General features: G+C 46.7%; 1 protein-coding gene and 1 non-coding gene across 2 annotated transcripts in view; both read right to left on the bottom strand.

The window, feature by feature from the left end:
* Positions 1–13,173, bottom strand: part of SF3B3 (splicing factor 3b subunit 3) — a 30,884-nt gene extending 17,711 nt beyond the window's left edge. The window contains exons 1-11 of the mRNA XM_066636977.1: positions 12,861–13,173; positions 10,244–10,344; positions 8,020–8,346; positions 6,285–6,457; positions 6,048–6,189; positions 5,044–5,156; positions 4,037–4,174; positions 3,804–3,907; positions 2,815–2,980; positions 1,437–1,532; positions 1,116–1,188 (exon numbers count right to left, since the gene is read on the bottom strand). Of these exons, the coding sequence (XP_066493074.1) occupies positions 1,116–1,188; positions 1,437–1,532; positions 2,815–2,980; positions 3,804–3,907; positions 4,037–4,174; positions 5,044–5,156; positions 6,048–6,189; positions 6,285–6,457; positions 8,020–8,346; positions 10,244–10,313 (1,402 nt within the window). The 5' untranslated portion in view covers positions 10,314–10,344; positions 12,861–13,173. The remainder of the gene's footprint in view (positions 1–1,115; positions 1,189–1,436; positions 1,533–2,814; positions 2,981–3,803; positions 3,908–4,036; positions 4,175–5,043; positions 5,157–6,047; positions 6,190–6,284; positions 6,458–8,019; positions 8,347–10,243; positions 10,345–12,860) is intronic.
* Positions 10,894–10,976, bottom strand: LOC136660790 (small nucleolar RNA SNORD111). Its single transcript, XR_010794916.1, has one exon. It is a non-coding gene; the product is annotated as a small nucleolar RNA SNORD111 (small nucleolar RNA).
* Positions 13,174–13,392: the final 219 nt, after the last annotated feature.

The following is a 13,392-nucleotide window of genomic DNA, read 5'->3' as shown; positions in this document are numbered from 1 at the left end:
CATCACAGCACACTACTTACAGCACACTACCTAAAAGAGGGACAAGTCATGCATCCCACTGGAGAAAGGCTTCCAGCAACTGCAAGGAAGCAGTGCCTGGCTATTCCCTGGCTCTTTATTTAGGGCAAGGCCATTTTAAGTCCGTCCATCCCCAATTCACAAAAAGAAAAGAAAAAATCTATGCTAAAGCAGATGATGTTGTTCTACAGGACTTCTCTATATTAAGCTTTCGGGGGGGGGGGATAATTCAGTTACCAACACAAGCCTAGGATTATACGTTCACATGCCATTGCTGTCCCCCACCCTCTCACACTGTTCAGCCAGAACAACTCTATAGTGGCAAACCAGCCCAAAAGCAGAGGGGTTGCACTCACAAAAATGGAAGGGCAAAGAAGGCCAGGAACAAAATATGCATCATTGGGTCTCCCAAGGCAAGAAAGGTTACTGGTTCTCAGACAATACTGGCACCACGTGCAGCTTCAAAGAGACATCAAATTGTTCCAAGAACAAGCAGGCACACAGCCGCCACTGCTCATCCAATGGAAAAGACTCGCAAGTCTCAGAATGAAAGCATTTTCTCTTCAGGCCAGGGGCCTGGTTTCTAATTTTAACCACACCTGCCCTCTTCCAGTATGGGTGGGACCTGCACTTATACTTTAAAGATATAATGCAAGCCAAGCACTCCACAATTAGCTGACTAGCTTTACTCACCAAGCTTCAACCATGGGTGCCTTCACACAGAAGCCCCCCCCCCCAATTCTGTTCCCCCTCTGCTTCCCTCTCTGGCTCTGGAGAAGGAGGCAAATGCATGGGGCTTAGATGCGGTCAGGAGAGGAGTCCAGAGTGCCTCCAGTGAGCACAGCCAAAGTTTGCTCATCAGCCTTTTCAGCAGGCACCAGGCCACTCGCTAAGGTGAGGTTGGTTACTAAAAGTAGGGGTGCCTGCAAGCCACAGGCCCCGTAACCGATGTGGAGAACCTGCAGGTGTTCTCTAGACATGACACAAACCAAGAGGTTTGAATCCAGAAAGGTGGCTTGAGATTAACAGCAACATTCTGCACCTGGGTGTCACATCAATATGATCACTGGGATTGTGCAATAGGAGAAACCTCTTACCTTCAACATGTCTCCTCACTGTCCATACTGCATTGGGGTTACCAGGCAGCTCTGAGACGGCCATTTCAGACACCTAGCAAGACAAAACATCTCATGTCATACTCCAGAATTCAGATTAATGTTTTTTTCCATCAAATACCACAACTGAATAGTTCGCACTGCACAGAGGAGAACACAGCAGTCACTCATTTCTGGCTGCCACTATAAACCTACAAAGATGTCTTTCGCAGACTCAGATCATTGGCCCACCTATGAATGCCCACCTAGGAATGCCCTTCCTGCAGTAGCCACCTCCTCCCCCTCCACTCCCAGGGCTCTTACCTCAAGTCCATGCCTCAGAACCCTCAGTGATGATCGAGGCCCTCTTCCACAGGCCACATATAACTGGGGTGTATCTTCATTAGCCAGGTCAGCTATCTGCACATAAGGCCGAAGAGGTATAAGAGTGAGAAATTAAATGCAAAAAAGTGACTCCACAGAGATTGGTTCTCACATTTTTGGAGCTACAGCATTACCCTATTTGGCCTAGGTGACAAGCGTAACTAGACTGCCAAGCTCCCTGTGTGATCAGAATACAGAGCAAGAGTGCCAAAGTAAAGGGAGTTCTATCCCTGTACTCCCCAGATCAGGTAATAGCTGTTCCAAGGCAACCATTTCAGTCATAGCCCAAGACACTCTTGACAATCAACCAGACACATCAGTGGATGGCTACAAACACCAATTTCTTCTACTTACTTCAGCTGCATATCTCGCCACACAGCAAGGGACATTTGCTGGATTTTTAATACATCGAAAGAGTGACCCCCACTGTGCAACTGAAAGCCAAGCAATCAGCCTGCTAAGTAATTAGTTATGTGCACACCACAGCAAGTTAAAAAAGGATCAATGATAGTTGGCCACCCAATTAATTTATCACAAAGCTGCCGGTTTCTCAGGAGCCACTGAAAAAAGCTGCTGCAAAGTGCAGAAAAGGCCAACAGAGACCCAAACAAGACAACACCTCCACCCAAAGCTTACTGGAGGCTGCCACAGCCCCACCTGGTTGAAAAACTGTGCCTTTGCATTATTTCTGTCTGCTAGGCACTGAGCAGCAGGATGAATTTAAGACCAAGCTGCAAACTTTGAGGCATTACCTCTACTTTAGATGGGGAAGGGGGCCCTGCCTGGAGTCTGAGACATCAACAAACTATCTGCTGGTCTTTGCTGTGGTAATTTACTAAAGTGAAAGAAAAGTGCCTTGAACACTGGTTGGGAGGTGGGAGAGCCACACTCATAAACATCACCAATATTCCAATATCACATATCTTTAGACCCATCCTGCCCTTCTTTGGGCCCTTGACACATCTGGTGACAAAGCAAAGAGTCTGCTGGGTACAGTGGGGAGACAGCTGAACTTATAAACAGGAGCTCAAATCCCCACAAGTCTCACCTTGGGCCAGTCACACATCAGGTTCTTTTGTCTTAGATTTTGCATCCATGTTTACCACTACAAAGGAGCTGTTGTGAAGACCCAATGTGCATTGTCCTGAGCTTCTTGGAAGAAAGCTGAAGCATGAATATGACACTCAAACACATTGAGCCAGCCTTGTGCTTATCATAAGGTGAAGGCCTAGAAGCATGTGCCACTTCTAGAAATATTCTCAAGACTCAGGTTCATGAGTGATGAGATTAAGTACATGAACTGTAAAATGCTACATACCTGACAACACAAGATAGGAGACAGGCTGTCCAACTCATCCACCAACACCAGGTTCTTGAGAGGCCGTGGCTGGAAAAAGAACGTGTCTCCTTCCTCCAGAGGCATGGCAGAAGAGAACTCTGGCTCCTCATCATCATCGCCCAGGTGAGCTATTTGGTACAGGTAACTAAAAGTACAAGAGGCAGATTGTAGCAGTGCAATTTACAAGGGAGTCTGCAGTGGTCCCACAAAGCCTTGCTGGTTTGAACACATTGTGAGTGAAGGCAGAGAGGATGGAGGGAATGCAGTTCAAAAGTCCTGGTCCAACTCCTTATTCGCCTATCTACGGGCAAGGCACACAGGGCCAGGAGCCATATATCCATTGCCCTTTTCCCTCTGGCAACAGGAGCTCCATGCCACAGGGTGGAGAACATGATTGCAATGCAAGACAAAAGGGAATATGTTACACCAAAGGTAGCACACTCCAGCGTTATAATATGGAAATAAACCACCATTTTCCTCTCATCCACTATGCCAAATGCAGTCTTGGGCCCCATGCTGTTCAGCATTTTAATCAATGAGCTGAAAGGGGGGGACACATAAAATTTGCAGATAACATGAAGTTGGGGGGAACAGGAAAGCTAATGCCTTGGAAGACCAAAGCAGCATTCAAAATTATTGTAACAAGTTTGATCACCCTTTGCCAACAAGTTGAATAAAAGGAGACAAGTGTAAATTCCTGCACATAGGTACAAAAAAATAGCCACACAAAAAAGAGGCATAAGTACAGGACAGAGGATATCTGGCTTGGTGACAGTGTGTGTAAAAAAGAACAAGGAGTCCCAGCAGACCACAAGCCAAAGAGGGGCCGGCAGCGTGATGTGGCTGCATAAAGGGCAAATGCAATGTTGGGATGTGTAAGCTGGGGTGTGTAAGCAAGAGCATAGTGCTATATTGCAATGCATGACTATTTAGTAAAAACCGAGAAGGAAACTGGAGATTGTACTTACTGGTTTCCAAACTCAGAAGCCACAAAGAGAAATCCAGTTTTCAGCACACACATGGCAGAAGCGACAGGAACCGTGTCAAAGTACTTGAGTCGAATTTCTGTGACCTGAAACCAGCGCAAAGGCAGTTATTTTGCAATCCAGATGGGAGGGGTTCATTCACACCACCCAGCTGCACACATCTGTGTTCTCCCTCACCACCAAATCCCCACCCACAGTAGCAATTTGACGCTTACCATGTCCTCATCAGTTTCTAAGGTGATTTTGAAGATATCACCCTGCTCTGTCTGAGCCAAGAAAAAGAACATGGACTTGGTCTTGTGTGTAGCAGAGCAGACAAAGATCATGCCTCTTTCAGGGTCATCCAAATCGTTCTGTTGAAGAGAACAGTAGGTCAGAACACAAGACAAGAGGTGGCCTGCCTGGTTCACTGCTGATGTCTCATTCACTTCTTAAAGCTTCCATGAGACAGCTCCATCCTTCACCCCACTTCCTGGCAATACCCAATTCCGAGAGTAACTCCAACACTTCTTGATGGGTTAGCAACTGCTCCTCAATTCTTCAAACCCTTCTTCTCCCATGTATCTCTGACACTGCTGTCGTTCTCCTTCCCCCCCTTGCCCCCTCACTCTTCCCCATGCCTCTTTCCTTTCTCTCACTCTCCCACGTCTCCCTTGCAACATCTCCAGATGATGCCATGTCCTCTCAGTACCCCTTGGGTAGCTACAGGTTCCCTTTCCAAAGGACTCAAAATGGTCTTCCTCCCATGGCACATTATCACCACTCTTCCTACTAGTGCTGTTCCCATTTCACTGCAAATTCAGGGTCTAGTTCTCTGACTCATGAGGTTTGCCACTTAGCCAATGATATCTCATTCCCTTACACTGTTCCTCCTCAATTACTCAATTCTAAAGAAGTTCATTTCGGACAGGTGGTGGTCCACTTGTACTCAGCATGGTGCCTTCTGGAATACTCCTCTGAGCCTCTGTCAAGTCATTCCCCTTAAGCTTTTCTGGAACCACTCCAACCTTACCATGACCTAATTTGCTCTCCTGGTGCTCCTCTAAAATGCTAGAATGGGAGGAGTTTGTCCACCTGTAAGGAATGACTCCCTTCTCAGGTTTTAGACACATTTTCATCACACATATACAGATTCCTAATAGTGCTTCCCGCCTACTGTTATTAAGACTATAATAGGAGAACACTTATTGAGACATTCTTACATAAGCCACAACATTCTCACCCTTCTTCTGGGAATCGGACATCGAATATCTGGTTGGTCACCGAAGTTCTTGTAAGTGATGTAGTTTTCAGAACAAATCAGCACCCCACTGGGACCATCAGAACCTCCAGGGACTATAAGAACAACACAACCATTTATAAGAAGTTGAGTACACATCAATTGTTTTATTTCACTCTCACAGAACTTGTTCACTTGAAATGCGGTTGACAACTAACAACCAAGTTTGTTTTATTTTAACTTTAACAGGAGGGTACTTTCTACAATAAAAAACAGCCAGGCACATCTACGCACCTGGGCAGGTATGCAGTTATTCCTTTAATGCAGTGGTACTCAAACTGGTGAGTCGTGACCCACCAGCTTGGCTAATGCAGGGGTGCACAAACCCCGGCCCTGGGGCCACTTGCAGCCCTCGAGGACTCCCATTCTGGCCCGCAAGGAGACCCCAGTCTCCAATGAGCCTCTGGCCCTCCGGAGACTTGCTGGAGGCCGCACTGGCCCAATGCAACTGCTCTAAGTGTGACGGCCCACTGTTCAATCTCTTGGGAGAGCTGTGGGACGAGGGCTACCTTCCCTGCTTGCTGTTTCACATCTGTGATGCAGCAGCGACAGTAAAAGAAAGGCTTTTATAGGCCTTGAGTTATTGCAAGAACTTCAACCATTCATATGAGTTCCATCTCTAACATAGTCATTTATGTAAATTTATTCAAATTTGAAATGTAAATTAATTCTTTTTTTCCTGGCCCCCAACACAGTGTCAGAGAGAAGATGTGGCCCTTTTGCCAAAAAGTTTGAATACCCCTGATCTAACGCATGCCACATGCTACATGACAGTGCAAGTGCAAAATGTAAGATTAGTTTTTAAAGAAGCAGACTTCCCCCTTTTATTTCTGAAGTCTGTCAAGGGTTCACTCAATTGCATGATTAGAATCAACACAAGGCATAAAATCCTCTCACAATCTAGAGTACAAGGATTTTTTCCCTTTAAGATAAAGAACTGAGGGTACCTGTTATAAGAAAGTTGCCATGTTCCTCCAATGGCTCACTGTATTTCCTAACCACATGGTTCAAACCCAGATCCAACTCATAAAATGTCAGAGTCTGCTGGGTATTGGCTGCTGCTTCTCCTGTAGGATCATTGTCAGCTTCCTAGGGAGAAAACACAACCAAAAAAAGTCTATTTTCTAGAAAGAACAGAAGCCAGTGAGCTAAATTAACACCACTGGAAAAACTAACTCCTCTACCTCATAATCCATCTCCAAGCAAGCAAACATGGGGTTTTCAAACCCCACATCTACTCCAACCACATGGTAAACCAAGGTGTTGGCCTTGTGGGCTTCTAACGGGGAAGAAATTGTGAGTCGGGCTGCGGCATCTCTGTTCAGAATGTACACCAGCTTCTGTTTCTCAATGGCACCTGCAGGTCGAGAGAGAACATATTATGAATGCCAGAAGTGAAAGATATCTGTACACTGAATGCCCAAGAAATTTTGCAGTGCTGTACTACAGAGCCAACTGCCCAGGCTTCCCCCTCCTGCATACAAGAGGGAGATGTGTGCAGGTTACAAGTGTAACCTGCAATCCTCACAGTCCTCTGGAGGCTGAGAGGTTTCTCTCCCTCTTCTGTTGTTGAAGGGCCAAGACCTCTTTAAGATTGAATAGACAAACTCCCATTATATACAGTTGTCATAGTGCAGCCTTATGTCAAGATAATGCTATATTATGGTTACGTATACAGCCCTTCTTTCTGGACTTGTTCAGGTGAGGACTTGCTTAGACAGAATTTCAACTTTTTGCAGGCAAGTGGCTCGTTACAAACTTGTGCATCAAAAATGTATTTTTACAGGACAGCATTTTTAGAAACTAAGACTCATACTGACACAATGCCCAGCTCGCTCTCTTTCTCAAAAACAGCAATTCTTCAACTGTGAATTTTACGTATGTTTGCCAAAACACACACACAAAACCTGACACTTGTTATAAGTGTAAAAGAAACTGATCAGAAATGGATCCAAGTGTCTCCAGGGTTCATTTCAGCGAAGAGACATGAATTCCTAATCATCATTTCAGGTTTAAAAATACTGCAAAAAATGAACAGAACTTGGGTGTCCTCCTGCCACCTGTCTCTCTTAAAAGGCTTTGCCTGTGAACTATTAGCTCAAAAAAACAAAACAAAAACCCGTCCCATTTCTGGTTTGGTTGCTCTCATCACAGAACCTTGCAACCACAACAAGCAACACTGTCAGCATCAAAATTCTTTACAACACGGAGACAAAGTGACTGACTGACTGACAGCAAGCTCAACAGAGAAGTCTCCAGTCCAAGTCACTACTGTGTAGCTCTTTTTAATATTTAAAAGCACTTCAGATTGAAACACTCAAATACAATCATGTTCTATTGCAGTGTTTCTCAAATGTCTGCTCCTCCGAGCCCAGGGACTCTCCGACACAATTCTTAGGAGTGGAAAGGGCTCCAGAGGTCAATAAGTAGAGATGTTTGAAAACTGTTTTTTAAAACTCAGATGTAAGCCCATTGTGTTCATTTAGGTTAGTTGTTCTCAAACTGGGGCGTCACAACACAAACTAGACGTGATAAGGCAAAACGGATGCCATTTTTGGAATCAGCACCCCAAATATACCCAGGAATTGGTGTAACGTTTAAGGAAGCAAAATCTGTATTGGCCTGTGTTATTATTAAAGATAGTTATTATTTATAAATAGCTCTTTAACAAAATTGCCCATAAACAAAAAAAATGAGAAACTGGTTCCCTCTCCTCAGGAGTTTGCAATTTTAAAAACAGACATGAGGAAGGCACTAGAAATAGAAGTCATTGTGCTGGGCTGAACACAGACAGTTGCTCTCCCTGTGCTAGCAAGAAATAGAAAGCCATCCCTTCTAAGGTTCCTCTTTGCCCAGGTAGCAATTTATCTGGTGTAGTCCTTCAGCAGCATTGCCCCTGCTCCCGCACAATCGACTTACTGATCATGACGGCTCTCCCCTTAGGATCCACAGCCAAGTACTGCCCAGGGACGATTCTGCGACAGCCACTCTTGCCAAAGGTCTCCTGGTGAATCTTCTCAAACACGTTTTTAGAGGGCTGGTACTCCAGGATTACGATTCGACCCGAATCACTGCCCACCACGATGTAGTCTTTGGTCCCACCCGTTAACCTGAAGGCCATGAGGGAGCGAATGATCCCAAACACCTCCACAGTCAACAAGGTATGAACCTTCCCAGTGTTTGGATCAGGACGAAGCAACTCCAAGATTTTCCCTCGGGAAACAACAATTTCTTGCTGTTTGGTACCTAAAAAAGAGAACCTGATCATCAGCCAAAAAGGGAGAAGGTCACAAAAACAAACCAGCAACTTACAGTGCAAGCCTATATAAGTTTACTTTGAAATCCTCATGATGTCACTGGGACCTGTCTCCACATACAAGTGCACAGGATTACTGAGATTCAGAACATCAGTGTTCTGTCAGTTACCCATATATAGGTGGGGCCTCAGTAGCTGTAGGGGATCCATTCTTGGACCCCCCTCCAAGGATACCGAAAACCACAGTTTTCCTCCAGTTGCCTCCGGAGGACTTTCTGAAGCCTGCAGGGGCCACGCACATCTGGGCTTCAGAACGGCCGTTTCAGGCCAAAAAATGTCACTTCCGGTTTTCCATGGGAAACCAGAAGTCATGTTTTTATGCCTTTAAAGGCATTCTGCGGCCTGGGGAAGCCCTCCCTGTGCCTCAGAATCCCACAAAAGGCATAAAAACATCACTTTTGGTTCCTGTGGGGAACCAGAAGTGATGTTTTCGGCCTGAAACAGCCATTCTGAAGCCCACAGAGGCCACACTCAGCTGCACGCTGCCTCTGCAGGCCTCAGAAAGCCCTCTGGAGACTACCAGAGCACAGCTCCATGGAAAGAAAATCTATGATACCGAAACCCCACCTGTACAGCCGTACCTTGAATTTTATCCACTGGACTTTCATTATTCTGCTCTTTCAATTGCTTTCAGTTATAACTACATTTCCCTTGCATCCCTTGCTTTCCCTGAGCATCCAATTTCATCCAACCTTCCACGACATTTGTTGAGGTTTTTATGTTTATTTTTATTTTATTTCTGTTTATTTAGGTTTCACACGCATTTGCTTGTTCCACTGTATATGGTAGTTATTTACATTTTTCACCAGCCAAAATAATTCTGCAAATTAAATAAGGCTATATTTCAACATTCATCCATTTTTTTACTTTCATCTATGTTCTGGTCTCTAACCAGTTGAAAGTGTAACGTACTGCTGCAGTTTACGGACTATTCACTGTAACTTCTGGGAGACGTGATCTCATTTTACAGAAGCAGTAGTTCTTCAACTTCAGAAATTAAATGTCAAATTTTTAGTCTTGGGGACAGGCACCTCTTTTTTTCCCCCAAGAGTATTTAGCTCTGGCAAAATATCTCGCCTTACTCTGTCCCCTCCTTTTGATCTCCAACTTCCTAAGCCCAGGACAAGAGTGACAGCTGTTACCTGGCCTAACACCTGAAGAGTGTTAGGCCAGAGTGGAGAAACGTGACAAAGTGGAGAACCCCTGTTCTAGGAGATGTTCTTCTTCCCCCACTCTTGGATAGTAGTGCCCACTGTTCTTTTTAAGCTGTGCAGCCTGAAGCCCTGGGATGCCAAGCTATGCATAACTGGGAGCCTGGTGGTCCCAGAAGTCCAGCAATGACATATAAGGTAATCACATGAGTCCAGAAACACTGCTGGATTGCCATGCAGCAGCCAAAGTGGTCTGCGCAGCAGCGTGGATCTCTTAGAAGGCATATTGGTAGCACCCCTGCTACTCTAAGCAGGAATAATGCTTTAGAGAAAAGTCAACAGCGTAAACCCATTCAGACATAATGCCAAACCTTGGTGCAGGGTCGTGTTTTGTAGGTGAGCTCAAACTATATGATCTCTGCTTGGGGAAACTGGCAAACCTGGCTTGCAAAGAAGCCAAAAGGCAGGAATTACAATGTGCAGAGGGGCTGGTGAGCCAGACTGCAAGCCCCACTGCCCCTTTCACTTCTTTTGCTGTGTAAAACACTTTGTGAACTCTACTATTGATGTTGAAAAAGATCATGAGTATTCCAAGGCACAGTATCAAACATGAATGGGCCCTGAAGCCAATGTTAGACCTGGCCTTAATGTGGCCCACAGTTAAAACAGAATTTACCTGAAAAGTTGCCATGGATGGCATAGCTGATGCCAGTGGCTCGCTGTAGGGTTAAATTATACAGGAACATGGTTGCAGGATATCACTTCACCTCAGCCCACCTGCCAGAGTCAGAAACAGAAGTATTAAGCAGCGAGACTGTGATGTCCCCTCCCGTGCAGGCACCCTCATCCATAGGGAGGTGGGAGTCAAGTGGGCCATGCCTGGACACAGCCCCCTTTGCTTGCCTGTTCTGTCCCTGGGACAACTGACCACTCTGACTCCAGATAAGCTTAGGTTGGTTTATTTCACAAGCACTTCTCACTCACTCTCACTGTCATTCCACAGTCCAGCTTTTACAGGCATTCCCCCTCCCCATATCTGTGGGGGTTTCATTCCAAGCCTAGCTTGTACATTGCAGATATTGGGGGATGCTTGTACAAGCTAGGCTGTGGTGCAACAAACCCATGCATAAGTGTTATCTATCTGTATCCCCTTAATGTTTATTTGCTTACTGGGTCAATAATGTTATTTCTGTTATAGGTTGCTATAAATATGCAATTTTATAGCAATGCATAGGCAGCCTGAACACTTGAAAAGACTATCGAATGCTCACAAGAAGCAGAACTTCCTGCTTTCTATTAGTGCTTCCAATCAAACACATGTAACAGGAACCTGATCAGAAATGGATCCAAGTATCTCCATGGTTCATTTCAGAGAAGAGACATGAATTCCTATTCATCATTTCAGGTTAAAAAAAACTGCAATAAATGCACAAAACTCAGGTGTCTTTCTGCTACCTGACCCTCTTAAAAGGCTTTGTTTGTGCACTATTCGTGGAAAAACCTATCATGCTCTGTTTCTGGTTTGGTTTCTGTCATCACAGACCCTTGCAACCACAACAAGATACACCTTACAACTATCACCTTTTCATGTTATCATGTTTTCACAACATGGAAACACAGCAACAGACTAAGGACCAGACTAAGTTTCTGGTCCAAATGTCACTTCAATCACTACACAAACTCAGGAAAACGACTCTCACGTAGCTCCAATTTCTATCTTAAAAGCACCTCCAATTGAGCACTCAAAACACAATGTTTTACCACTACGGTTCCAAGACCTGGGGCTCCCTAAGACCATTTTTAGGAGCATAAGGAGCTCCAGAGAACAAAAAGTTTGAGCTTGTGCTTTTTTGTTGTTTACAGGGATAAACACCAACAGATATTTCCACCCAAAACAACTGTTACTAAAACAGCTTCTATAACTATACTTGAATTTATAAATGATCAGGTCCTTACCAGATGCTACACAACATACACCATGGAGTACCTATTTGCAAACCAAAATCCAAACTCTTTTCATGCTTCAGTAATTAGAACAGTTTGCAACCTCTATCAACTGTGCTGCCTAGCCTATGACTGTCACGTGGTCACAGGCTCAAAGGAAGATAGAACCACATCTCTTCACCTGTGGATCTCAGCATAAGCTCCTTTTGTTTTCAGGTACCAAATGCAATGAAAGCGCAGGGTTACACCAGGCTGCTCAGAAGTGAACCCCTCCTACTTCAACAGGCCTTGTTCCTAACCAGTTGGGCACTGGGATCTCAGCCTCAGTCTCCCAGCATACAACCACTTCATGCTCAGCTTCCTGTGAGATAAAAGAAAACACTCACATCTGATCCAGCTGCCTGGATTTAGGAGCTCCTGTCCATGGCATGCCACTTTCTTGACTTTGCCTGCTGAGGATGCTTTCGTTCAAACCTTGTCAGGTTGCGCACACACACCCACATGCCTCAGTTGCACCTGGCGTGCAGTTTCACCTGGCCTGCAGTTACACCTGGCACATAGACCCAAAAGTGCCTTCCTGCAACCCTCAGCCCAAAGGGCCATGAGGTCCACCAGATGCTTAGGGAGCCCACCAGACAACAAGAAACCTGCTTCCTGGAGCCCTCCCTTGTTCCTGGCATTCTGAGGTGGCCTAATTCCAAAACCTGGAGGTTGCACATGTCCATCATGGCTTGCAGCCTGTGATGGACTTTTCCTCCAGAAATCTGTCCAATCCTATTTTAAAGGCACCCAGGACAGGCGCGATCACCACATCATTTGGCAAGAAGTTCCACAGACTATCTCCTTATAAAGGCACCTAGGCCAGATGCTGCCACCACATCATGGGGCAAGGAGTTCCACAGGTTAACTATCCCCTTGTAAAGGCACCTAGGCCAGAGGCCGCCACCACCACCACCACATCATTCGGTAAGGAGTTCCACATTCTAATTATCACCTTGTAAAGACACCTAGACCAGATGCCGCCACCACATCATGGGCAATGAGTTCCACAGACTAAAGGTACCTAGGCCAGATGCCACAACATCATGGGCAAGGAGTCCCACAGTCTAATTATCACCTTGTAGAGACATCTTGGCCAGATGCCACCACATCAAGGGCCAAGGAGTTCCACAGTCTAACTGTGGACAGTCTAACTAAGGCAGATGCCACTAACGTATCATGGAGCAAGGAGTTCCACAGGCTAATGACCCGTTGGGTAAAGGACCGCTCTCTTTCTCAACGCGCAAGAGGCACAGCCTGCCGGGTTGGAAGCAGGAGCCGCCTTCACCGCGGAGCGCACCGCCCGTTACCTGTCCCTGCAGAGCCCCTTGCGGGGAGGCGAGCTGCAAGAGGAGGGTGCTCGGCCGCCGGGCCTGCTTCGTGAGGCGGGGCCAGGCCCGACCCGGCGGCGTCGGGGTCTGGGGAATGGCCGTCCCTCCAGAAGCGGTCCACCACGGAGCGCTTCCCCCCGCGCCTCCACCGCCGCCGGTCCGAGGGGGCTTCGGCGCAGGAGCGGCGCGGATGGCCACGGATCCTGGGGGCGCCTCAGGCCTGCCGCAGGTCGCCCTCCGGAGCCGCCATCGCAAGCGCGGGCTCCCGCCTCACGGGGTCCTTCGGCGCACAGAGCGCGCGAGCCTGTCTAGCGCAGTGCCTGAGCCGCGCTCGCGCTCTCGCCCTGGCTGCGTTCCGACCCGGGCGCGAGCCGACACTCGTTCCCGCCGCCAGAGAGCACGCAGGCCGCCGATTCCGTCCGCGCTGGCACTCGAGTAGCCGCCCCTGCAAGGCCCCGCATGCAACGTGTGGCCCTCGCAAGGTCCCGGATGTGACGTGTCCCGCGATAGA

The sequence above is a fragment of the Tiliqua scincoides genome, chromosome 9, assembly GCF_035046505.1.
Source record: "Tiliqua scincoides isolate rTilSci1 chromosome 9, rTilSci1.hap2, whole genome shotgun sequence".
Taxonomy (NCBI): domain Eukaryota; kingdom Metazoa; phylum Chordata; class Lepidosauria; order Squamata; family Scincidae; genus Tiliqua; species Tiliqua scincoides.
The sequence above is the reverse complement of the archived record's forward strand: the minus strand, read 5'-3'. Positions and strand labels throughout refer to the sequence as shown.